This window comes from Mirounga leonina, unplaced genomic scaffold (genome assembly GCF_011800145.1).
Source record: "Mirounga leonina isolate KUSES-001 unplaced genomic scaffold, KU_Mleo_1.0 Mir_166, whole genome shotgun sequence".
NCBI lineage: Eukaryota > Metazoa > Chordata > Mammalia > Carnivora > Phocidae > Mirounga > Mirounga leonina.
In genome coordinates this window covers 31304097-31329493 of record NW_023270418.1, presented here as the reverse complement: position 1 = coordinate 31329493, position 25397 = coordinate 31304097, and the positions used below count along the sequence as shown (strand labels likewise).

General features: G+C 52.6%; 1 protein-coding gene and 1 long non-coding RNA gene across 5 annotated transcripts in view; both read right to left on the bottom strand.

The window, feature by feature from the left end:
• Window positions 1–6002: 6002 nt before the first annotated feature.
• On the bottom strand, window positions 6003–9470 carry LOC118016046. The gene is made up of 2 exons (XR_004680744.1): window positions 8512–9470; window positions 6003–8292 (listed from the first exon to the last, which is right to left on the bottom strand). It is a non-coding gene; the product is annotated as an uncharacterized LOC118016046 (long non-coding RNA).
• Window positions 9471–22812: 13342 nt separating this feature from the next.
• FRMD8 (FERM domain containing 8) overlaps window positions 22813–25397 on the bottom strand; it is a 21549-nt gene continuing 18964 nt past the window's right edge. For all 4 annotated transcript variants that reach the window (XM_035013214.1, XM_035013216.1, XM_035013215.1 and 1 more), the window contains exon 11: window positions 22813–24633. In XM_035013214.1, the coding sequence (XP_034869105.1) occupies window positions 24515–24633 (119 nt within the window). In that variant the 3' untranslated portion in view covers window positions 22813–24514. The remainder of the gene's footprint in view (window positions 24634–25397) is intronic.

The following is a 25397-nucleotide window of genomic DNA, read 5'->3' as shown; positions in this document are numbered from 1 at the left end:
GTGATAGATACTTTTTGCACCAACAATAAAAGGGACAAAACAGAGTAAGTTTGACAAACATAACTGGCAAAAGCTTATTACCTTCTGAAGTGAACAAAGAACCTCACGATCATTATGAAAATCAATATGGAATTTCATATGGTAAGTGGTCAAAGAGGAAAAGGCAGGTGGTAAATCAAATGGTAAAACAGACTAACCATTAAGTTCAAAAATACGGATTAAGACTACCGAAGTACTTTTAAAAGTAGCAATAAATAGTTCATAACATTGGACTTGGCAATGATTTCTTGGAAAGCTCAGGTAACAAAATTAAAAAAAAGATAAACTGGACTACATGAGAATTAAAAACTTCTGGGCATCAAAGGACACCATCAACAGACTGAGAAGGCAACATACACAATGAGAGAAAATATTTGTAAATCACAGATCTGATAAAGGGTTAATATCTAAAATATATTTGAAGAACTACCAATCAATAACAATAAAAAAATAACCCAGTTTTAAAAATGGGCAAAGGACTTGAAAAGATTATTTCTCCAAACAAGACATACAAATGGCCAACAATCCTATAGAAAGATGCGCCACATCACTAATTATTACGGAAATGTAGATCAAAACCACAAGCAGACAGCACTTCACACCCAGTAGGATGGCCGCTATTTCAAACAGCAACAGGGAACAAGTGTTGGTGACAATGTGGAAAATCGGAATTCTTGCAAACTGCTGGGGATGTACAGTGGCGCGGCTGCTACGGAAAACTGTGTGGCTCCTCAAAAATAAAAAATCGAAATACCGTATGATCCAGCAATCCCACTTCCGCGTGTATCGCCCAAAGAAATGAAAGCAGGGTTTCCAAAGGTATTTGTACACACATGTTCAAAGCAGCATTATTCACAATAACCAAAAAGGTGGAGGAACCCAAGTGTTAACTGACAGATGATAAATAAGATGTTACATACCATGGAATATGCTTCCGCTCGCTTATTTATTTAAAGTCATCTCTACGCCCAACCTGGGGCTCAAACTCACGACCCCGAGATCAAGAGTTGCACGCCGTACGGACTGAGCCAGCCAGGCGCCTTTGTTTCAACTCTTTTAAGGAGGAAGAAAATTTTGACACACGCTGTAACACAGATGAGCCTTGAGGACGTTATGCCAAGTAAAATAAGCCAGTCACAAAAAGACAAATACTTTATGATTCTACTTAACACGAGGTACCTAGAGTAGTCAAACTCAGAGAGAGAAAAACAGAATGACGGGTGCCAGGGGCTAAAGGGATAAGTGAATGGGGAGTTTACTGGGTATAAAATTTCAGTTTTGCAAGATGAAAAAGTTCTAGAGATTGGTTGCACAACAATAAATTGAACTCTACTCAACCGTTGCACTTAAAAATGATTAAGAAGATAAATTTTACGTTACGTGTATTTTACCACCATTTAAAAAACCTGACGTTGGCAACTATGTGGGGAAAGGGATATACTCACAAGAGGAAATGTAAGCTTTCCGGAGAGTATCTGAGTATCTGAGTCTGTGACAAGAGCTGTAAAACCACACACACTCACGGACCAAGCAACGCCACTCTGGGGAACACACAATTCATAGAGATGCTCACAGCAGGCGCCATCTAAAATAGTCAAAACACTGCTTACAACTTAAGAGACTTGACTACACATCCTACAGCATAAGCGCTGTGGGATAAAATAATGCAGTTGTTCATTTGATCTTTTTTGAGATCATGGACTTCTTCAGCAAGCAGTTTGAGCATTCACAGACCTCTAGAAGCCCATCTGTGGCATTCTTGTGGGAGAACCAACCACCCGGAGAAAAAGCCACTTCCAATCTGTTTGTGGATTCCGCTGATACAGGGAGATGTGGATGGAAACAAAATTAAATGCAAGACCAGAACAGACCAGAACAGACCAGATTATGCACACTGACTGTCGTTCCCTAAGAGGCTCAGAGCAAGGCAGGCAGGTGCCTAGAGGGCAGGGACAGGGCACCGGGACCAAGGGGTCGGCCCTGAGGCTGGGCAATAAAGGAGAGGAAGGCTGCACCGCCACCCGCGTGTGCCCAACACGCCCATGCCTTTACCGTCACGGCGCAGATGAGGGAAGCAGGCTTGATGGGTGGGCTTAAGTAACTTGTTCTGGTTCGTAAAGCTGCTGAGTAGCCAAGTCAGTAGAACCCAGATCCATCTTTGTGTACCTGCTTTTGACACCCCGCCCCGAGGGGGTTTGCCATAGGTCCCAAACAATTAGGATGGCGAAATGGGGAGCCAGGGGGGAGCAACAACCAGGACCCCACTAGGAGACCATACCAGCCTGTCCCCACGGTCCTCTCCATTGTGACAACAACCCTCATGGCCCACAGGACTCTGCCACTCACTCCATCATGGAGCCCCAGGGAGGCCGACACTGGGAGGAGAGCAAGCTCCGGCGGCTCTGAGAGCGCATCAGCCCCCGCCCCCAGGCGGCACAATGAACTCCAGCTGCAGCCCGTGTGTAAATGTAAAAAATGAACCATAAGTGTCACAATATAGAATATTTATATACTTCTGGGGTGGGAGAGATCTAAGCACAACGCCAAGTACAGAAACTGTAAAGAGTGATGACCTCAGAAAACCGGTATCACTTGTGTGTGTCTGAAACACAATAAGCAAAATGAAAGGCAATCTATAAACCAGGAAAAATATTTGCATCAAACATAGGTTATTAATAGCCTTAACATGTAAGTGCTTTTACAAAATAACCAATAGGAAAACGATCAGGAAGCCGAAGCTTGTGTGTACTTGCGCACGCGCGCGCACACACACGTGCACACACACGTGCACACACACAGAATCACACACACCACTGCCGATGGCCAATCCACACAGACGTTCAGTCTCAGCAGCAGCAAAGCAACACCCCAGTAAAGTAGCCTGGATCCCCCCAAGGATCTAAGGTTTTTTTTTTTTTTTTTTTAAGATTTTATTTATTTGACAGAGAGAGACACAGCAAGAGAGGGAACACAAGCAGGGGGAGTGGGAGAGGGAGAAGCAGACTCCCCGCCGAGCAGGGAGCCCGATGCGGACTCGATCCGAGGACCCTGGGATCATGACCTGAGCCGAAGGCAGACGCTTAACGACTGAGCCACCCAGGCGCCCCAGGATCTAAGGTTTTTAACATGGCAATACCTGTTCTATGGAAAAGGGTAAACAGCCAGGTTTACATCAATGTGAGAAAACAAATTTAAAAAACCCCTCTCAGGAGGGCTACTCAGCACCATGAATGAATCTTAAGTCCTAAGTTTGACATAGGCATTTCATATATTCACGTATCCCAAAGAAGTCATATCAGATGACTTCAGAGAAAGTGTGAGTTACAGGGAAGGTTATCACAGCTTTACTACCTGAGAGAAAAAAAACCAACTGGAAAATAATTTATGTCATCTAAAGGAGATTGTTTAAACTGATACAGCCACACAGTGGAGTACCTCACCACCACAAAAGATGCTTCGAATGACAGGAAAAGAGGTTCACTATATGTTAAGTGAAAGGAGCTGCAAAACAATTTACAGTATAATCCCATTTTTGTTAAAAAAAAATGCATATCCTATGCATAGGAAGAAAGAAACCTCTAGAAGCAAATATGCCAGTAACAGATGATTACTGAGGATTTTGTTTTTTTCCAATTTTATTTGTGAACCCCACGATAAACCCTTTTTATACACGAGAACTCAGTTAAGAGTTAGTTAAAAGAGAGGGAAGGAGGTACAGAGCTGGGCGGCCTGGAGGGTGGAGGCCCCCAGCAGAGCAGGCACTGTCCTACCCAGCGGCCAAAAGGTAGTGGAGGGGACACCCACCAGAGCAAGGTAAAGGCCACGCTCCCGGGGACATACACCTTCACATCTTTTTGTTTTGGGTTGTTTGGCTACCTTCCTCTTGACACTTCCAGACTGCATCAGTATAGTTCTGTATACATACATATGAACATTTAAAACATACAAGAATCCGTAAGCCTGTTTTTGCATTTCATTTAGTATCAGCACCGCACAATAAAAAGCACTGCACAAGACCAGAGGTTAACATTTCCGCCAGAGACTTAGCGACACACGGAGGCAAGGTTCGGCATAAAAGGTCCTACAAGTCCCTTAATGTCCATGGTCAATGACACAAACCAAGGGCGGCTGACAGGGCGGAATAGGGGGCCGTTAGGGTCCAATCCCCTTTGTGACGCCGACCACTCCCGCAGTGTCCAACCTGGGCCCGCAGAGGAGCCTCCACCCATACTCACTCTCAGGCTATTGTCCTTTTTCAGAGGACTTCCAAACGCGCTTTTTGCTATCCTTATGCCCCATCACTTTTACTTTGCACCAGATCACCATTTGCTACCTAATGGATTTCACCGTATCATCCACTGCCTGTGGGAGTTCAAGAGTGAAGGCTCAATTTTATGCACCAGAATGCAAACTGATTAGCAAAAATCACCAACACAGCCATCCACAGCTGCAACCCATCCCACTTGACCTGAGAGTAAGTGCACATAGACAGGTAGAAATCTCTTTCACTGACCATCACAGGCGCCCCTGGATTGGGTGGAGGCTAGGAGGTAGGGGCTCAGCCTTCAGCTGCCTGCTCTCAGCCAATGGCAAACATTTACACCCTTATGGAAATTCTTTATCAGCCCATCACAGTTGCTAGGAAACGGTGACATTTAGAAAGGCATTTATAGCAGTTACCCTCAAGGCTGGAAGCAAGAGTTTCATAATCACCATGTAAAAAATGAGGAGGAACCAGTTTGGCATAAAGGGCAGGGCGGATGGGGGAGGGCTGGGGTACAAAGCAGAGAGAAGAGTTAAGTAGGAAAGGAGACCTAGGTTGTGCCAGGGGGATCAAGAACCAGAGTGGCAAGCAGGGAAAGGATCCCCAAACCCACATGCAGCGGCCCCCACTCACAGCAGCGCCATGACCTCCCCCACAATAGGCCCCTTCCTCCTCCCCAGCACCCAACTCTAGGTTCTTGGAAGCAGGCGCATCAGGGTTCTTGAGGACCCACAAGCAGGCCACCTGGATGCAAGGACTGAGGGGACAGCCAGTCCCACAGCTGCTCTCCTGGAGGAATTCTTCAGGCCAAGCTCCCCCCCCCTCTTTAGGTCACAGTGCTCATCTGTTCCCAATTCAGGTCTTAGCTCCCCTTCAAAGGCGAGCTTCCCTTTCAGCTCCCTCCAAAACAAAAGCCTTCTTCACAGAGCCTGGTGGCAGTTTCTAGTCTGAGCCCGAAGTCTGTCTCCTGTGAGGCAAAACCTTAGGGCCCACGGGTAAAGGCACCAGAGCAGCAGGACTTTGCTCCCCGGATGGAGCTACCACCACCTCCCCACCCAGGAAACACAATTCAGAGTCAAGAGGCAAACTGCTTCCAAGAGCTGCTTCTCATGCCCTCTGCATAACCTTGGCCTGCTTCGCGCAGCAGGTACACACGAGCCCAAACTCTTGTGTCACCCAATAAAGAGCCAAACCAAACTCTTTAGTAGAGAATTATGTGCTTAGACCCACACCCAGTTCCATTCCAGCCTCCCCCACACCACAAATACGGAAAACATGTATTACACGTGTTGTATTCTTCATACGTTTTCCCCTAAGCAATGATAGGCCCCCTTTCTGACAACACCATTTGGAAATCTAACCAGTTAAAGTTCCAGGATATTACAAAGTATGCCCCCAGCACCTTGACACGGACCTTCACCAGCTGTCAGGTTCAGCAGCACATTTTGCACAACCATTAGACACCCCGACAGTGAGCGGAGGAGCCCCCATTGCCATCCACCAGGCTCCATACCATTCAAGACATCCCAGTTCTGTTTGAGGTTACCACGCTCCACTAAATGACCTCAATTATTTAAAGCTCCTAAAGAGCAAATCACAGCCTAAATCTACAGTAAGAAAAATACATCCAACTTCATTAACGATAACTTGGTTTACAGAAAAGATAAAGGTCAAAAAACGTAACATACCAATACAACAATTAACGAGTTTAGAACTCAAACCTTTATTTGTGCTGTAAAGAGGGGAAGAAAATGATTAGTAATCCCATACATGATGCAACAGAGAGCTAGTTTTTCTGACAGAGCAACACAGAAGTACTCGAACCAATACACCCATACATGTTTCCCCATACAGACATGACCAATACTCTTTAAATTCCTAGGACAGCAGTTTCATCGTACCCAAGTCACCGATTAAAAGCTGGACTATACCAACAGATTTCTAAACATTAAAAAAGAACCCAGAAGACAGAAATCCCAAAGGCTTATACTGGGGAGTTTAAATTTAAATTTGAATTTAAGGGGAAGAGGAACAGGATCAAAAGCCACTGGTTATTACCTCACCAATTCAATAAATGCATCTCAAAAACAAGAATCACCATAAATGGTTTTTCAGATCCTTCTCTGAATTTTTAAAAACAGACCACATCAAGTATAGGTTCCCCACCCCAACCCCCCCACCGCCCATTTTGTTTATTCCCCAAACTGATTTTGACTTGAGAGTTGCCCCGCAAAAAAAGCACAAACATTCAAATTAAAGATACAATCGGTTAACTCTAACCTCTGTAAGGGTACATGGATTGTTTGCTACCAAGTATTACAGGGACCACAAAAAGGTTATTCTGTTACAAGAACTAAGGTAATAGCAACAATTTTTACTTTGCTCTTAATACAGACCACAAAGAGGAGAGATTTTATAAAACAAAGTTCCTTTAAAAGCCATTGCATTTTCATTTTGCTCAAAATTTTCAATCACAAAATCTCAGTAAATAGAAACGTTATAAACCTGTTAAGAGTACATCTAAATCTCAAGTGCACACCAAAATTTTAAATTTACTTTTTTTTAAAATTTAAGTACTTTAAAAGCTTACAACTCGGGCATTTAGTCTTTCCTAAAATTTCTAGCTCCAACACTGACTGTACACCTTCACATAAACCACTGAAGAAGCTAGTGAAGCAGTGAAGGTTATTACTCAGCCGGTGTGAATTTCTGTACCCCTCCCCCACTTTCAAGAGATGGGCATTCCTGTTCAATTACAGCTTTTCAGTCTTCCCCACCTAGCAGCAAAGCAAATTTTGCTTTCCCTGCATTTAGCAGATTTCTAAAGGACTTTTTAAAGTTTCTAAGCAATTTTTGTGCTTTCAAGAGACAATTTAACCAGCATTAACTAGTACTTTCTTTGCCCAGTTGTCTGTTATATTCCCCAGAGCTCTACTTGACCTTTTTGCCAGAATTCCTTTCAACCCACATTCCCTACCACCCCCACCCTCTGCAGCATATACCTAAACCCAACCCTCTCCCTTTCCTTACCCCCACCCCTCCCAGTACCAAGTCAAGGTGTGCCCCACCCCCACCTCTCACACCTCAGGGTCCTCCCATTTAAAGATTACTTTGAAAACTACATCAAACAAAATTCACATTAAAAAAATACATAGAAGAATCAAAGATAACAGTACCCCAGCTATTCTCCCTTCGCTTAGTTACCTGCAATGCAATTGAAAGGCCCAAACTAGACCTGCCATTTCTAACAGAATTTGGCCACAACCAACTTCTACCCCCAAGACTGTAGCATAACACAATAACCGCCCCCCCAATTTGCCAGTATGCTTCATTTAAGTATCGCCTAAGGCATTTCAAATGTGAACACTTTCCCAAAATACAGGTTAAACCATCACACTAATTCCTCCAACCAACGCACAGGCAGGCGGGCTGGCGGGGCTGGCGGGCGGGCGGGCGGGCAGGTGAGAGGGTCACTGGGCTCCGTCTGCAAGATTCATCTACAAGGCATCCCTCTGCTTGTGGCATGTTAAAACGTCCTACAGCTTAAGAATCTTCTTGAAGCAAAGTTCGTAGCCCAGAACCAGTTATGACTGGAGGCTCAATTTAGAAGATGCAGCATCTGAAAACCTCCACCCCAGGAAAGGAGGGGTGCCTGCTGGCATCCACATGCCTGGAGGTTGGCGCTCCCGGATCAATCAATGCAACACATCTGCGGATGGCCCGATGCATCTGCTTTGGACTTTTAATGATTGACCCCTCATAAGCTCATCTGAAAACCTTAAACAGCCTCCTGAATACAGGGCTTCCTGAGCAAGGCCTGGAAACGGGACATCGGAGAACTTCCACCTCCTAAGCCTCTGGAAATTCCATCTGCAGACATCAATTTAGGCGGGCTCTCTCCTTCAGGGTCTCCCCTCCTGCACTGCTATGACTCACACTGGCCAGGGGCTCCATTTCTCCTGGGTGCCATCTGATCACCACGATGAACACTACAGTAACAAACCATGGTCCATGAGGCATTCTGTAAACTTCCAGCTGGTGCCCTTACTGCAGGCCCACCCAAGGTACACATCCGATCCCCACCCTCTCTGCAGGCAAGCACCACCACCCCATCCCACCCCGAGTCTCAGCAGGGAGGGCCTTTCCTCCTTCACGATTACCAACACAACCGAATTTCTCAGGGCCTTCGGCAACTTTCCCAGGCTTACCAGGTTACCAGAAGCAATGTTTTAAGCGAATGGATAACCTCAAGAAAGTTAGGAGGAGGAGGAGCAGAGTGAGCTCACAGAAGTTAGCACCGAACCTAGAGGAAAAGTCCAAAGGGGAGCACTGACACCTGGAAAATAAAGTGTGGGTCAATTTTGTCCACAGACACACAAACATCCTGCCTCAGCAGCCCCAGCCTGTCAGACATCAGGCGCCACATCAATTAACTGTTTAGATGGCCCCTTGCCTCCTCAATCACTCCGGAGACCACCCTCGCCTCCAACAAGGGGTCTGGCCTCACACCCAGACCCGGGTTCCACCAGGCTGGCCACGGCCGGGACCCTGTCCCAGGCCGAACCAAAATTACATACCACCCTGGGCCAGAGCGGTCAGCCCCGCCAAGCTAAGTTCAGTTTCCACAAGACCAGGCCTCATCCCCACGCGGGGTCGCAGCCCTCTGAAAGAAAAGGGGGCTGCTGGTATTGACAAGTTCAAGGTCTGCCCTCCCAGCCCACCTGCAGCCCTACACCCCACTGCCTTCCTTCCTGATCGTTCTCCTGGCATCAACTGCCCAGTTCCGCTTCCTCTCCAGCAAGGGTGGCGAGATCCTGTCTCCTCTCGCTTCTGCCTTCCTCCTCCCACACAAACCAGGACACTGGGGCTCGCTGGGGCCACACAGGGCAGCGCCCTCCTGGAGGTCAAGTTCCCCTTCTCCAGAAGGCAGCGACAGTCCAGCCTGAAGGGCTGTCCTCCGCTGGGTCACTGCGGTAGCTGTCAACGCAACTCTCCCCACCATAGTTTCCCCAAGGTCTAGCTTCCTCTTTAGCCTTCCTTGTCCTTGTACCCCAAACCCCTTCAGTCTCATCTGTCATCTCCCCCATCTGTCCCCTGAGGCCCTAAACTGGCAACTTCCTCCCCACCACTAAACCCCAGGCCACGGCCCTCCCTGTCGCTGACTCCTGATGGACAGGCCACAACTTTTGCTTTTATAGCCCCGTGCCGCGTCACTCGGGGGCATTACTCAACGGGACGATTCCTCCACCGCCACGGGGGGAAAAAAGTCCCTCCCCGACCCTGCCCAAGGAGACGACTCGGGCGGGTCTCTGTCTCCCCTCTCCTCCGCCTCCCCCGTGTCCACCATCTGGGTTCCCCGGTTACTCGCGGTTCCCCTTTAGCAGTGCTTCGTGACACGCGGGAAAAAATTTCAAGGTCACATTGGGGATGCGATTTCCGTGCGGGAGAAGCCCCCTCTTCCTTCTTGGGGGATGAGAGCGTAGGAACAGCGCTCCCAGAAACGGGGGGGCAGCGTGCGGGAAGCGGGCTGGGGCCGCACTCCCGAGGGGGCCGACCGAAACGCTGGGGTCGCCTCAGGTCACCCCGCCCCGCACAAGCCCGAAAGAAGGGCCGGCAGAGCGTCTGGAAAATTCCAGGAGGCGGCGGCGGAGGGATCTCTGCGGAGGGCGCATCACTGCCGGCGGCGGCGGGTGGGGGCGGGGCGCCTCCGCGTGACTCCTCGGGCGGTGGCTCGGCCTCGTGAGCGCCGGTGACGTCAGCGCCGAGGCGCGCGGGTGGGGGCGGGTGGGGGCGGGGCGGGCCGGCGGGAGGGTTCGGGACCCTCCCCAGGGAAGCTGGGGGCTGTCCGAGGGTGGTCGGCTGTGAACCGCACACGGAGCTGCGCCTGTAGCGTCCCTGCTGGAGAAACTCTGCTGTGATTTGTGTAGGATTAGAAATGGTTGGGGGCCAGTTGAGTAAAACGTTGAGCCCCATGAGGTTGCTGCGTGGTGGCTTGTGGGGAGTGTGTTAGGTTTTGTTATTCTCTGTTACCAGGGGCCTGAAGGTTTGAAGTATTTCATAAGAAAACTCCGTCCTGGGATAGGCTACCTAGTGATTTTGCATGATGTATTAAGCGGACATAAGTAGTTGCAAAATAATGAGGTCAAAGTCTTGTTTATGCGGAACATAGTACAGAACTGCATGGCTACAAGACCAAACGGGTGTAGATGCTCAATCCGTTTTACTTTTGCAATCGGAGGTAGGGGAAAAGGGAGACTTTAAAAAACAAACAAAAAAAACCCCCTGCATTTGTCCAGGGCAGTTTACAGCCAGTGATGGGCCTCAGGGAGCCCATTTGATGACTTGGGGGCACTGCCGGCTGGCTGCTTACAACCAGGCCTCCAACCTGGGTCTTTTTTTTTTTTTTTAAGATTTTTATTTGTTTGTTTATTTATTTATTTTAAAGATATTGTTTATTTATTTGAGAGAGAAAGAATGAGAGACAGCATGAAAGGGAGGAGGATCAGAGGGAGAAGCAGACTCCCTGCTGAGTGGGGAGCCTGATGTGGGACTCGATCCAGGGACTCCAGGATCATGACCTGGGCGGAAGGCAGTCGCTTAACCAACTGAGCCACCCAGGAGCCCCAAGATTTTTATTTATTTGAGGGGCGCCTGGGTGGCTCAGTCATTAGACGTCCGTCTTCGACTCAGGTCATGATCTCAGGGTCCTGGGATCGAGTCCCACATCAGGCTCCCTGCTTGGGGGAAGCCTGCTTCTCCCTTTCCCACTCCCCCCTGCTTGTGTTCCCTCTCTCGCTAGTCTCTGTCAAATAAATAAAATCTTAAAAAAAATTTTTATTTATTTGAGAGAGCATACATGAGTGGGGAGGGGGAGAGGGAGAGAGAATCTCAAGCTGGCTCCATGCTGAGCATGGAGCCTGATATGGGTCTCGATCCCATGACCTTGAGATCAGGACCCTGAGATCACCACCCAAGCAGAAACCAAGAGTCAGATGCTTAACCAGCTGAGCCACCCAGGCACCCCCAACCTGGGGCTTCTAAAGCAGAGGCAAAAGCAAACCCCTTCGATTCTCAGCCCCTCCACCTAGGCCAGGCCAGGCCTGAGCGCTTGGATGAGGCTTTTGCAAAGGGCAGTTGGCATCTCCTCACCAGGGTGAGGTGGAACCACAGCTTGAGACCCCCATGTGGCCTCCGTTCAGCCCCGGCCCTGGGAAGCATAGGATGGAAGAAGGACTGTGGTCAGATTAGCCAGAAGTGAGAAGAGCTTCTTAGACCAACTCCCTGCCAGAAAGTCTCCTCCCAGGGTAACCACCCACAACCCAAACAAAACCTTCCCTGACAATAGGCTCCCTTGGCAACTGGGAGGAAACTGGGAAAGAATTCTTCCCCAACCTCAGTGAGATGGCATCTGTAGGTGGGGCTGGGCTCCCCCTTCCTGTGGTTCTTGCAAAACTGATGAGTCTCATGTGACCCTCAGCACTGAAGACTGAGTTTGAGGCAGGCCCAGGCTTGTTTACCAGCCGCTGCTTAGCTGAGCTCTTTCTCCTGGGAAAGATTCTGACAGCTCACCCTTCATCAAGACCTGCCCCCTCAGTCTAGTCATGGCAACGTTTCCAGGGGTCGATTGGAGAGACTTGGCCTGAAAGAACAGTGTGGGAAGAGGGACTTATTTATCAGAATGTTCTAGAAAACTGTGAGGTGTGTATAATACTAAGCAAATTCCTTTCCTGCTGTGTCACAGTACCAGGTGGTGGGGTCAGCCCTTTAATTTATCTACAGGGCGCCTGAGAGATAGACGTCACTGCTGTGTGTCTGCTTCCTGGGCCCAACTTGAAGTCTTAAGCTTGCTTTTCTCTACCTCTGGTCTAAAAATCACCCTCATTCAAACATAAAATTCCTAAGTCCCAGAAACAAACTTCCTTAGATTTTGTTTTTCAAAAAAGTAGGAGTAGGTGGAATAGCAACAGAAAACATTAGGATTTTACAAAGCTTGGGATTCTCCATCACAAAAGGAACTAAAGCCCTCTGTGCCCTTGTGTCTGGAGCTGCCCTGGCCACCCACTCCTCTTTTCTTTTCTTTTCTTTCTTTCTTTCTTTCTTCCTTTTTTTTTTTTTAAGATTTTATTTATTTATTTGACAGAGAGGGACACAGTGAGAGAGGGAACACAAGCAAGGGGAGTGGGAGAGGGAGAAGCAGGCTTCTCTCGGAGCAGGGAGCCCGACATGGGGCTCGATCCCAGGACCCTGGGACCATGACTTGAGCCGAATAGATGCTTAATGACTGAGCCACCCAGGCGTCCCTACCCACTCCATTTTCAAGGACAAAATGGCAGTTTCAGAGGGTCCTTGTTTAGAGGCTCTCTTGGCCTCCAGTCCCACATAGCTGGTTTTCTTTGGGAAAGGGATGTACTTGAGGAGAGATGAGAGGAGAATGGTGTTAAAAAGAAACAACATGTCTAAAATGGAGTCATTTGTGCTAAGCCCCACCAAGATTTTTTTTTTTTTTAAGATTTTATTTATTTATTTGAGAGAGAGAGAATGAGAGACAGAGAGCATGAGAGGGAGGAGGGTCAGAGGGAGAAGCAGACTCCCTGCCGAGCAGGGAGCCCGATGAAGCCCCACCAAGATTTAATACCTAACTCAACTGCAGCTTCAGACTGATTAGTTTGGAATTTCCTAATCAGCTATAGTGAGGTAGGCTCACATTATAAGGCCCCTTGCTCTTCCTCCTAAAGGAAGGTGACCTTGCTTGAAACAATGTCTCTTTTGCTAATATCCTTCTTGCCATGCCCTATTTCTGTCTATGAAACCCTTCTATTTTGTAGAGCTCCCTGGAGCCTCTTTCTGTTTATCAGTTGGAACGTTACCCAATTCATGAATCATTGAATATGGCCAGTTGGGTCTTTAAGTTTACTCAGTTGATTTTTGTTTTTTAATGGTAGAAAACCACACAGGGACATCCCTGTCCTGCCTTGGGGGTGGACGGGGGACGGGACAAGATAGTCTCACAGTAAGGTGGACAAATGTGGCGCCCGGTTCTGCCTCTTTTTCTGCAAATAAGGCTAAAAATACCTCCACCCTGGGGGAGGAAGAGAGCGGGCAGTGCGTCAGCAGATTTCTTTGGATCAAAACAAGCTGTTCCAGGAAGCGTCCATAAACAGGAACTTGGATTCCTGGGCGGGGCCGGTGATGGGTCCACCCGACCGGAGTGGGTGGCTGAAGCCTTCTGCTTCCTGGGCAGCCCACTTAGGAGCTCAGGGTTGGAGGGGAAAGAAGGACAGGAAAGGGCCCGTTGGGCAGCATCTGGATTTTTCAGAGTCAGGGCCTGGATTCCAAGGCCTTTCTCACAGCCATGGCCGCCTCCCCATCTTGTTCTGAAACCAGCTCTGACTTCTGTTTCCAAACACACACCAGCCTAGGAAAGCACCCAGGAGATTTCCTTCAGGAGCCCCTGAAAAGGGGAGAGAAGAAGGGCGAGAAACCGGTAGTATTTCAGGTTCGCACCAAGGGCAGGGCAACTAGAGAATGTGCCAGAACCCTGCTCCCGTTCCCACAGGTCCAGTTTCAGAGCTGTGGCCGCCCGGGTCACCCTGGCTGTCCATGCACAGGAGCCCCTCTCGGCTGGGCCTTTTCCCTCTGAGCCATGAGGCCCCTTGCCTCAGAGCCTGGGAGAGGAAGCTGCACAGTCAACTTGTGCTGGCTGGGAGCCCTTCCTGCCCTGCCTGGCCTTGCCTCACAGCAGCCCATGTAGGGCCCACAACCTGCCCCTGCCCAGCTCCCACCAGCCTCTGCTGCCCCCGGGGGGTAGCTTGGCTAAGCTCGGCTCAGACACCCAGCCCCCATCTCACAGGGTGGCCCTGGGCCCGCTCTTTTTTTTTTTTTTTAAAGATTTTATTTATTTAGAGCACACGAGCAGGGGGGAGGGGGAGAGGGAGAGAGAGAAACTTTTTTTTTTTAACGATTTTATTTATTTGACAGAGAGAGTGAGTACGAGCAGGGGGAGTGGCAGGTGGAGGGAGAAGCAGGCTCCGCGCTGAGCTGGGAGCCTGACTCGGGACTCGGGACTCCATCCTGGGATCATGACCTGAGCCAAAGGCAGACGCTTAACCTTAACTGAGTGAGCCACCCAGGCGTCCCCTTGGGCCCACTCTTAACCTGTCCCACACATTCTTTTCTCGGATCCACTTCATAATTCTGACCAATATCATTATGTCTGAAGTCCCTTCGCACAGGGGCCATCTGGCCCGGCCGTCCCTCCGCCGCTTCAGGCCTCTGCCCAGAGGTCACCTTCGCAGTGGGTCCTGTGCCCGCCCTGGGACTTGAGCTTCTTGAGGGGGGCGGGTTTCTGTTTGTTCTGCCCTCCGCTGGATCCCCAAACCCGCAGTCCCTGGCACGCGGTGGGCCTCAGTAAATGTGTTGACAAAAGCAGTCGATGTTTTGTAAAGGTCGCTCTGTCCACTATGAGGCTCTCGACAAATATTTGTGATATTGGCAGACTGAAGGAAGGAAATGGGTGCCCAGGTCAGCAGCAGCCCCACAAACTCAATGACAGGCCCAGATTTGGGGGTGCTCAGGGGAAGGGGGCAGGTGGGTCTGGGGCACGCTTAGGGACAGCGGGGCCTGTCCAGCCTGGATGCCCAGGTCAGGAGACAAGGACAAAGGGGCCCAGCAGCTCACCCTGAATGCCTGGGGCCAGCTGAGGAAACTAGGGGAACGTGTCTCTGCTGGAGCCGGCAGAAGGCATTTGAGGGAGAGGGTGTTGGGGTACAGACACCCTAGAGCCTGGTTTATAAGGCAGAGGAGGAGATGGACCTACCTCCCTACATTTCATGCTCAAATTTTCTTAGCCCGTGTGCACCACAAGGCAGGCAGCCAGAGGGAGGCGGAGCAGGGAGGGGATCCTAAGGTAGGAGAGGGGTCCTTACATATTTGACTTTTGTCTCTTGTCAGGGGACGGGGCCTTTGGGCTCTCAGTCCCTGAAGCCCTTTCCTGAGGCCCCCCAGCTCCCAGAGCCAGACTTTGCACCTTGGCCACGCCTCCGGGAAACAACTTGGATGGTGTCAGTCCCGGCATCTGGAGCTCCTGGACTCCCTGCCACGTACACCTGATACTCCTGCGTCTTGCCCAAGCTGACCTTCTGCCTAGAGCTCGCCCTGCCCTTCTGCCAACTCTTCCCCGGCTCATGGTCGCCTCCCTATGTCCCACAGCCGCTGTCCCTAAGCGCGCCCCAGACCCACCTGCCCCCTTCCCCGGAGCGCGTGTGCCGTCACGTCCCAGCCCCCAGCAGAGGGAAGTCCTGTGGCACTAGGGACCCGGTCCCACAAGCCTTGAATCCTTCAGCCCCTGCAGTGTCCTACCAGTGGCCCCCAGACTTCCTCAGCCTCCCTGCTGCTGACTGAGCAAGTCCCACCTTCCCAGGCCTTCACCCATTGCCAGTCTCTCCCCAAGCCCCACCCACCAGGAATCCTGGCGACAGTTCGTCTGGGCAGAGAGCTGGAGGACGCTGACATCCCACCAGATTTGCACAGAAACCCTCTTCCTTCTCCAGGCTGCCTGCAGCCCCCACGGCCAAGCCTCCCCCTTGCACTAGGGTCCTGCTGCTGGAGACCCTGTCCTCAGGCCCGAGTCCTGTCTTGTCCCGACCGTCACTCCACCGGAGCACTGATCGTTTAAACTGTCCCTGAACCTCTGAAGGAACCTTTTCTGCTCGGACCCCTGCTGTGCCCCCAACCCCCCAACCCCCTGAGTGGCATCTGGGAGCAAGCTGTGCATGGACCCAGGGCATCCGCACGTACAGCAGGAACCCTGAGCGGTGCCTCTGGCCGCCGGAAGCTGCTGACCTTGACACTGTGAAGGAGGCCTGTGCTTTCACTGGCCTCGAGTACCAGCGACTACCACCACTCCCTCCACCAAATGCCAAGGTCAGATAGGCAGGGGACACAGAAGTCCAGAGGAAGAGTGGGGACTATTATTAACCTCCCTCTTGCAAATTGTGTTTATGACAAGTAGTTTAAAATAGCTGGCCGGCTCAGTCTGGGTGGGGGAGGCAGGTGCTGAGAGACAGCTGGGAAGAGGGGGGCCTGTCTGGAACTCTCTGTCTCTGTCCCTGTTGGGCTGGGGCCTGGGACAATCAGCTCCTGTGGGCACAGGGTGGAGCAGGAGGGAGATGACCAACCCGGGGTGTGCCCACCCCACCTCCTAGATTTCTCCAAATAGCCCTAGTTTTAAATATTTTGACTCGATTTTCATTTCGCAGAAAAACAAAAATTCCAAAGCAGAATCTGTTTGCAGGAATGGATCCTGATCTTTGGAAAAAGGGGTCCCTTCACCAATTGGTGCCCTTGGAGGTCCAGGACCCCCTATCATGGGCTGTAGGAAGGTGGTGGCCGTCGGGAGTCAGGGCCCCTGCCCTGAAAGGAGAGACATATGCAGCACCAGACTGAAGCACCCCCGCCCCCTCCAGATTACACTGGTCTGGGCAGGAAATGCCGGCTCACTGCCTCTGCGACGGAGCTGGAGGAGGAAAGGGCGGGCTCAGCTGCCCCCTTCTGGCCTTAGCTGGACCTGCAAGCAGTGACCTTGGCCGACTCTCCCCAGTTCCGCATACTACTCCCCTTGCCAAATTGTCAACCTGGTTGGGGCAAAAAAAAAAAAAAAAAAAAAAAAGGCAGCCAACCCTGGGGGCCCGACTTGCTGTTTAAAACTGAAGTCTTGACCCAGGGCTTACCCTGCCACCCTGTTTCTTGGTGACATCGGGGTAATCTGCCTGCCTTTTCTGATTTGGACACGGAGAAAGTGTCAGGCGGCTCTAAAATGTCCTCCTTGCCTGGGAGAAGGAGGAGCAGTGAGAATCTGCCCCGAAGTCTCCCACTTCCCTTGGCTCAGGGCTGTCAGTGTCTGTCAGGCACGAGGTCCCAGCCAGGCTTTGTGGGACTCCCCTGCCCCCCACCCAAACCCCCATGCCCCCTCACAGTGCTCCTTTTGTCTCTGTTATACCGAAGCTGTCAGGACCTCTCCTCTAGGAAGCCTTCCTTGATCACCGACTCTCCCCATCTGTTGTCTGTTCCCTTTGTCTCCTGGAGTTTGGGTGTGGCTGGCTCATCTGCCTGGGATAATGTGCATGTCCAAAGTGGCTTGTGTCATTTCCCACCCCCGGTGTCCCCTGCAAAGCCAGCTGGACTTTGAGCTGACACCCTTTGGACAGCTCAGTCACCGATACTCTCAGTTCCTGGTGCAGGGGCATCTAGAACTGCTTGCTGACACGTGTCAGGGGCCCCTGACACGGTCCCTCCAGACCTCTCCTTCCCAGCCTCTGTGCCCTGAGCCTTTGGCTTCTTGGACTGAGCATGACAGCTTCCCGGGTTGCCCTGCTGTATTCTTTTTTTTTTTTTTTTTTTTTACAGATTTTATTTATTTATTTATTTGAGAGAGAGAGAGAGAGAAACAGCATGAGAGGGGAGAGGGTCAGAGGGAGAAGCAGGCTCCCTGCTGAGCCGGGAGCCCGATGTGGGACTCGATCCCAGGACTCCGGGACCATGACCTGAGCTGAAGGCAGTCGCTTAACCAACTGAGCCACCCAGGCGCCCGCCCTGCTGTATTCTGAACCCAGTGGGGTTTCTGGCTTCCTGTGGGTATCTCGGTGTACTGCGCACCGCTGGCCACAGCATGAAGCACCAGGGCCCCCTTCTGTGGCTGGATCTGCCGGACTAGCTGAGAAGCTGGGATGGGGGAGGCCTGCCGAAAGGTCCCCGATGCTGTAAGTGGTAGAGAATGCTCCAGAAATGCCCCGGCCTCAGAAGGGCTTGCCTGTGTTGATTGTTCCCATGACTTCTGCTGTTCAAGTTCTGAAGCGTTAAGGGGTCAGGGGGCCCTGAAGACCCCGGACCACTGCACTGACCCCCCCGGACCTCTCCTGGTCAGGGGCCTCTGGAGCCAGGTGCTGGCTGGGCCAGGCTGTGTGAGCCAGGCTGGTGGAGGTAAGCCACTATGCAAGCCAAGGGCAGCTGGTATTTTAAAATAGCAACGTTTGGTGCACTAAAAAGCCCCAAAGAGGACCAAGACAATACGCCATTAGGGTGGTATTAGGGGTTGAATTGTGTCCCCTGCAAAAAGATATGTTCAAGTCCCAATCCTTGGGACCTCAGCATGTGACCTTAGTTGGAAATAGGGTCATTGTAGATGTAATTAGTTAAGATGAAGTGACACAGGGCGGGACCCATAATCCCCCGTGAGACCGGTGTCCTTAGAAGAAGAAGACAGATACACACAGGGAGAAGCCAGGTGACGACAAAGGCAGAGACTGGATGTAGAGCCAAGGAACGCCAACGACTGCAGAAAAGCGCCAGAAGCCCGGAAGGGGCAAGGAGGGGTTCCTCTGTAGCTTTCCCAGGGAGCATGGCTTGCCCGACAGCTCATTTGGGACTTCTGGCCTCCAGAACCGTGAGATACATTTCAATTGTTTTTTTTTTTTTTTTTTAAGATTTTATTTATTTATTTGAGAGAGAGAGAATGAGATAGAGAGAGCATGAGAGGGGGGAGGGTCAGAGGGAGAAGCAGACCCCCCGCCGAGCAGGGAGCCCGATGCGGGACTCGATCCCGGGACTCCAGGATCATGACCTGAGCCGAAGGCAGTCGCTTAACCAACTGAGCCACCCAGGCGCCCCATTTCAATTGTTTTAAGCCCCCCCAGCTCGTGGTACTTTGTCATGAGAGCCCCAGGAACCTCCTGCAGGTGGAACAGATATGCATGAAAATGCCTTCTGGAACGTGGTCTTCAGGGGTGAGTGAGTGAGCGAACCTGACACAGTCACACGGAGACGCAGCCACACGGGCTGTTCCGCAGCGTCACCCACAACCTCCTAAAGCAGGGCTGATCATCCTCACTTCGCACATGAAGGAACCGGGGCTCACAGAGGTGACTTCCGGCCTCACGACGGTGGGGGATCCTGATCTCACTGACCACCTCTCCTGCCTCTGCGAACAGGGGCCCGCCTCTCATTTGCGGATGTGTGCAAAACACCGTGATCTGCCCTTAGGCGTGGGAAGAAATCATTACACAGGCCTCCTATCTCTCCCAGGAGCTGGACGAGTAGGTATTGCTACCATCCCCATTTTATTTTATTTTATTTTATTATTTTTTATTTTTTTTAAAGATTTTATTTATTTATTTGAGACAGAGAGAATGAGAGAGAGAGAGCACATGAGAGGGGGGAGGGTCAGAGGGAGAAGCAGGCTCCCTGCCAAGCAGGGAGCCCAATGCGGGACTCGATCCAGGGACTCCAGGATCATGACCTGAGCCGAAGGCAGTCGCTTAACCAACTGAGCCACCCAGGCGCCCCTTTACCATCCCCATTTTAGAGATGAGGCAGTGGAGGCCCAGAAGGGTGAGAAAATTTGCCTAAGGCTGCACAGCTGGGAGGAGGAGTCAGACATTGAATAGGGTCTTGGCCTCCAGGGGAGAAAGGTCTGATCCCAAGGACAGGGACGCCTGTCCCGTGTGGGGAGCTAGGGTGAAGGGAATGTGGGCTGGGGGTGTGTGGGGAAGCCAAGGTGGGGAGGGGGTTAAGGAGTGCTGAACAAAGGCCCCCAGGTGGGGAGACTGCAGGGTAGGTTCTAAAAACAAGGGGAGCCAGTATGTCTGGTGGGCAGAGACCAAGCTAGGCTTTGTGTGGACTGAAGCTTAAATAGTTCTAGGGGCTCTCTTTCCGGAAAAATAATCTAAATCCTTCTTTTGCGTATTTTACAAAACCATTGAGGGGCGCCTGGGTGGCTCAGTCATTAAGCGTCTGCCTTCGGCTCAGGTCATGATCCCAGGGTCCTGGGATCGAGCCCCGCATCGGGCTCCCTGCTCGGCGGGAAGCCTGCTTCTCCCTCTCCCACTCCCCCTGCTTGTGTTCCCTCTCTCGCTGTCTCTCTCTCTGTCAAATAAATAAATAAAATCTTAAAAAAAAAAAAAGTCTGCCTTCGGCTCAGGTCATGATCCTGGGGTCCTGGGATCGAGCCCCGCATCGGGCTCCCTGCTCGGCGGGAAGCCTGCTTCTCCTTCTCCCACTCCCCCTGCTTGTGTTCCCTCTCTGGCTGTCTTTCTCTCTGTCAAATAAATTAAAAAAACAAAAACAAAAACAAAAACAACAAAAAAAACCCCAAACCATTGAACACGCTGATAGGCCATCCCAGAGCCTCGGGAGGAGCTCTTGCAGAGGGGAGGGCCCTGAAGCTTGACCTTCCTTCGGTCCAGGCGGTAGCCTCCGGGCACGCTGCATGGGGGGCGGGGGGGGGGGGGGGCGGCGGCCATGGCTGAGGGTCTGCACTGTATGTGCCGCCCTCACCATCCAGTCAGATGTTGCTGAGCGCCCCCTCGGAGCAGGGATTTGGGCTGATTACACCTCAGCGCCCGACCCCAGGGTGCTCATGGGGGAGGCAGGGGGACCCCACCCCCACCCCCCTGCATGCTGCCCACATGAAGAAGAGAGGGCAGAGGGCCTCACAGACCAGGAAGCTGACTCCCAGGGGACCTTGGGGCAGCCACCTTGCCTCCCCTCGGGGGGCTGGTTCTCGGTTGGCTTCCCTCCCCGGACCCTTCTTTGGTCATCTCAAGGGTGCCTGGGGTTGGGGTCACAGGCTCCAAGGCCTCAGACAACTGAGAGGCCTGCCCCAGCCCCCAGGTCTCCCCGTCTATCTGCTGGTCCCCGTGCAGATCACAAGGGGTGGTTTGTCAGAGTCAGCCGGTGGGGGGGTGGAGGATGACACACAGTGAAGGGTGGGGGCAGTGTACCCTCCTTTGCCATGCTGGGTGGCCACAGAGAGAGCACAAAGGCCCTTCTGTGAGGGACAGCCGCTGGTGACTGAAACAGTGTGTATGTGTATGGCTGAGGGGGCACACTCTGCACTTAGGCCCATGAACCACCTGGAGAACTGGCGGTGGAGACCGGGTGGTGGTCCTAGAAGGGGGCCCCCAGTCAGCTGGAGCCTGCCCATGGACAGGACAGGTGGCTCCCCTGGCTTCCAGGGCAGGGAGTGGGATGAGGCCTGGGCAGAGGAGGCAAAGGGGCCGACCTGGAGCCCAAAGTGGAGCAGGGCTGTGGCGGGAGGGGTGGCATGGTGGGCAGAGTAAGATCCCTCCAAGATGTCTGCGTCCCGATCCCCAGAGCCTGTGAATGTTAGGGTGTGTGGCAAAGAGGAATGGAAGGTGCCAGTCAGCCGGCTTTAACAGGGAGATGGCCCCCGATTATCCACACTGGCTTGGAAGAGGAGAGCAGAAAAGAGAGAGATGTGAGGATGTCACTCACCTGCACTGGCTGGAGGCAAAGATGGAGGAAGGGCCACCAGCCAAGGAGTGCAGGCGGCCTCTAGAAGCTGCAGAGGGAAAGGAGCGTCCAGAAGGAATGAGGCCCTGCCAACACCTTGACCCTTGTGCAGTGAGACTCATTTCGGACTTCTGACCTACAGAACTGTGAGGCAATGAATGTGTATGGTTTTAAGCCATTAAGGCTGGGCCCATCTTTTAGGGCTGATGGGGCCTGGGTACGAGGAAGGGGCTCCAGGCTGTTGGCACTCCTTACCCACCAGAGTGGGGGTGCCCGTGCCATCGCCAGGCTCTGGCCTCTCAGGGGGTCCCGTCATCCCTGCCAGCTTCCAGACACAGGGCTTTTAGATGATGGTGAAAATAGCTAAGACCTACCAAGTGCCTAGTCACCGCCAGACCCTCAAGCACTGCAACAACCCTACGAGAAGGGTACTATTCTCAGTCCAATCTTAAAGGTCAAGAAGTGGAGGCTCATGTAAGTGCCCCCAGTGGTGGCATCGTGCTGACCTTGCCAGCTGGAAGACCCCACAGAAGGCATGACTAGGGGAGAGGCGCTGGTCCCAGTCCTCACTGCCACAGAGACACATGGCTTGCTCCTCCTAGCTCCCAAATCGTTCACAGTGTGAACTCCAAACCCCAAATGGTGTGCTCACCCTTCAGGGCCAAAGCCCGTGGCCCCACAACAGGATCCGTGGCAAACGAGCTGCCTCCTGGCCAGGCCCAGGGCATGAGGAGCCCTCCGCGTGGGCGAGAATCACCCAGACCTCCTGGGTTCTCTGGCCTCTTGGCTAAGGTGCTGGAGTCCGGACTGTGCCCGGGGCCCCCTCCCCTAGGTGTGAGGAGGAACGGGGAAGCAGGGGGTCTAACAGGCCATGGCGGCATGGCATACACTCATGGGACAGGGACAAAGGCTCCAGCCTGCTCCCTGTCAGCTCCTTGTTCCCCTGCCTCCCTGCAGACCTCCCCGCTTGGTTCCCACCATGAACCCCCAAACCCCTCCTGGACCTCCTTACCCTGGGAGTCCCTGACCAACCACCGAGACTGGGAAACGTCACTCTGGGCCCTCCATCAAATTCAGCTCAGCAGCGCCGAGAGCTGCATACCTTGATGGGTATCTGATACAAAGCAAACAAGCAGCCTGTAATTGACTCCTGGGGTATAATTAACACACTCTCGTTATTTCGTAACGTAAACCACCCAAAGTTTGTTGGAAATTGATTTTATTATTAAGAAGTCACATGATACAAAAGAATGAGAGTATTCAAAGGGCACTTGGTAAAATACTGCTTTGTCCCAAAGGGCAGGCAGAAAAGGTCACGGCACACAAGGGATGCTCAGAGAACAGCGGAGAGACTGAAGAGTAAGAACAAGTGATGTGTGTCCACGCCAGCAGGCCCACCCCCAACCCACCAGCCTAGCAAATAAACATTCACCTGGGTCAAAACAGTGAGTGGGAGGAGAGAACCAGAGGGCTGGGTGCCAGGCTGGCTGGGCAGCCGCTCCGGTGACTCCAGGAGGGTAGACAAGATGGCCCCTGGCTGGGATGTTCCAAAAGCCTGGGGACCCCAATTTATTTTAACAAACAACAGAGTCTCTACTGCTGGAGGCAAGCCCAGCTCAGAACATCTGGAGCACTCCAAAGTCACCAAAAGGAAGAGGAGGGAGCAGGCTCTGACCCTGGAGGCCAATTTGCATTTCCTCTGCCAAGGCACTCCACAGGGAAGGGAGGACAAAGCAGAGCCCAGCGCTGAGCCGGCCGGCCTCTTCCCTGCAGAAAGTCTCAGGAAGCGCCGTGAGGGCCATGGACCCACCACGGAGGCGCAGAGGGGCTGGGAAGGCCGTCCTCTACCTCCTCTAGGCTGGCTCCTCTGGGAGAAGCCAGGAGGGTGAAGCAGGGGGAAAGGCTACGCCCAGCGCCAGATCTGGCCTCCCTACAATGTCCCTGGAAAGAGGAGACCAGCTGGCATGGGACGTCCCCCGCGCATGGGCCACCCCCAGGGTCAGGTGGATGGACACCACGGTGCCATCTTCAGGGAGAGCCAGCAGCTCCGAGGTTGGTGGGGGCGTCCTCCTCAAGTTACCTCAGAGCTCCCAGGCTTTGTGGAACCGAAGCAGATGAAAAAAGAGCAAAATGAAAACCTGCAGACCAGGGTGGTTTGGGAGCCTCCCCAGGTGTGGAGTATGGGTCTGGTGGGCACATTGGTCCATAGGACAGCCACCTCCAGGCACAGTGTTGTCCCCAAAGGCTGGCAAAAAGGCACTTTCCTTCCGGTCAGAATGTGTCCTGACCACGAGGCCTGAGTGAGGGGCACAGAGTGCTCCCCGAGCCGGGCCCCACCTGGCTCCCTCCAGTTCCGTCCAGCCAGAGAGGGTATGAGTGGGAGGCTTCACCCTCTCTGTCCCTGCTGGAAGGCCTCCTTCTGGCCCCACAGGGCCATGCCCAGACTGGCAGTGGGGGTGGAACGCGGCAGAAGGAAGGCAGGGATGTGGTCACCAAAGTCCGGGGAAATGACCAAGGACACACTGGACCTACGGGTCCCAAACCGTATTCATCGGTCCCCTGCCGGCAGCACTGACACCGAGGATTTCAGAGCAGGGGACACTGTCCATCTTGAGAGGGGCACAAGGGCAAGTCCCTGGCTGGGAGGGGGCGGCCAGAGCCTCCTCCGATGGTCCTGAGACAGCAGTGGGGCTGAGTCCAGGGGAAGGACAGGCAGGCTGCAAGGAGGACCCTGCGCGAGTCCCCCACCAGCCTGTGTGCGGCCCGTGTGCCGTCACAGGCAGAAGCCACTTCTTCCGTGTCGAGGTAGCCCTCCCGCCCAACCCCAGAGCCGCAGCCTGGTCCTGCCCGTCTGGGAGAAGACTGCTGGGCCAGGACCCGCGGCCATGCCCCGCGCCGCTGCCCTCAGCCCTGCTCCAGGCTGTCGGTGGGCTGCACCACGGTGTAGCTCCCCTGGGCCGTGGACAGCTGCCGGCTGAAGAAGGATGTGGTGCGCTTCGGCTTCACCCGCTTGATCTGCTGACCTATCAAGGAAAAAAGAACACGCTGAGGGCGGGCTTCCCAAGGTGCGATGGTCCAGGCCCCCAGTGGAGCCAGACGCTGGCTCCTTCCAGAGCCTGTTCAGACGGAGACCCCCTCGTGGCAGCCACGAACTGTCTGAGCCTCAGCCCCGCACGGAAGCTCTTCGAGCCGCGTGGCCAGCCTCCCGAATCAGAGGCAAATCTGGGTTTGCATGTGATGTCGGGCCAGCTATGCTGTCCAAGGGGCTTTTGCTCAAACCAGTTCAAGAACAGACCAAAGAAATAAAACACCTACAACACGGACGGCTGGCTGAAGGTGAGCCTCAGTAAGACAAAAAGAATTCTTACAAGTTAGAATTTCAAGCCAGGTGACAAGGTCAACACCAACTGTCCTAATGCACCTTTGATATGATGTGATAAAAACGGCACTTTACCTCCGGGACCTTCCTCCCCAGCGCACAACCCCTGCCTGAGCACGAGTAAAGCATCAGGCAAATTCCAGTAACGTGGCATCCTACGGTATCCCCGAGCAGTCCTCCTCCAAACTGTCAAGGTCATTGAAACCCAGGGAAATCTGAGAAACCTTCACAGCCCGGCGGTGCCTACGGAGACTTGACAACTAAATGTAGTGTGGCATCCTGGATGGGAGCCTGCCACTGGAAAGGACATTAGGCTAAAACGAAGAACTTTAGTTAATAATACTGTATCCGGGGACGCCTGGGTGGCTCAGTCGTTAAGCGTCTGCCTTCGGCTCAGGTCATGATCCC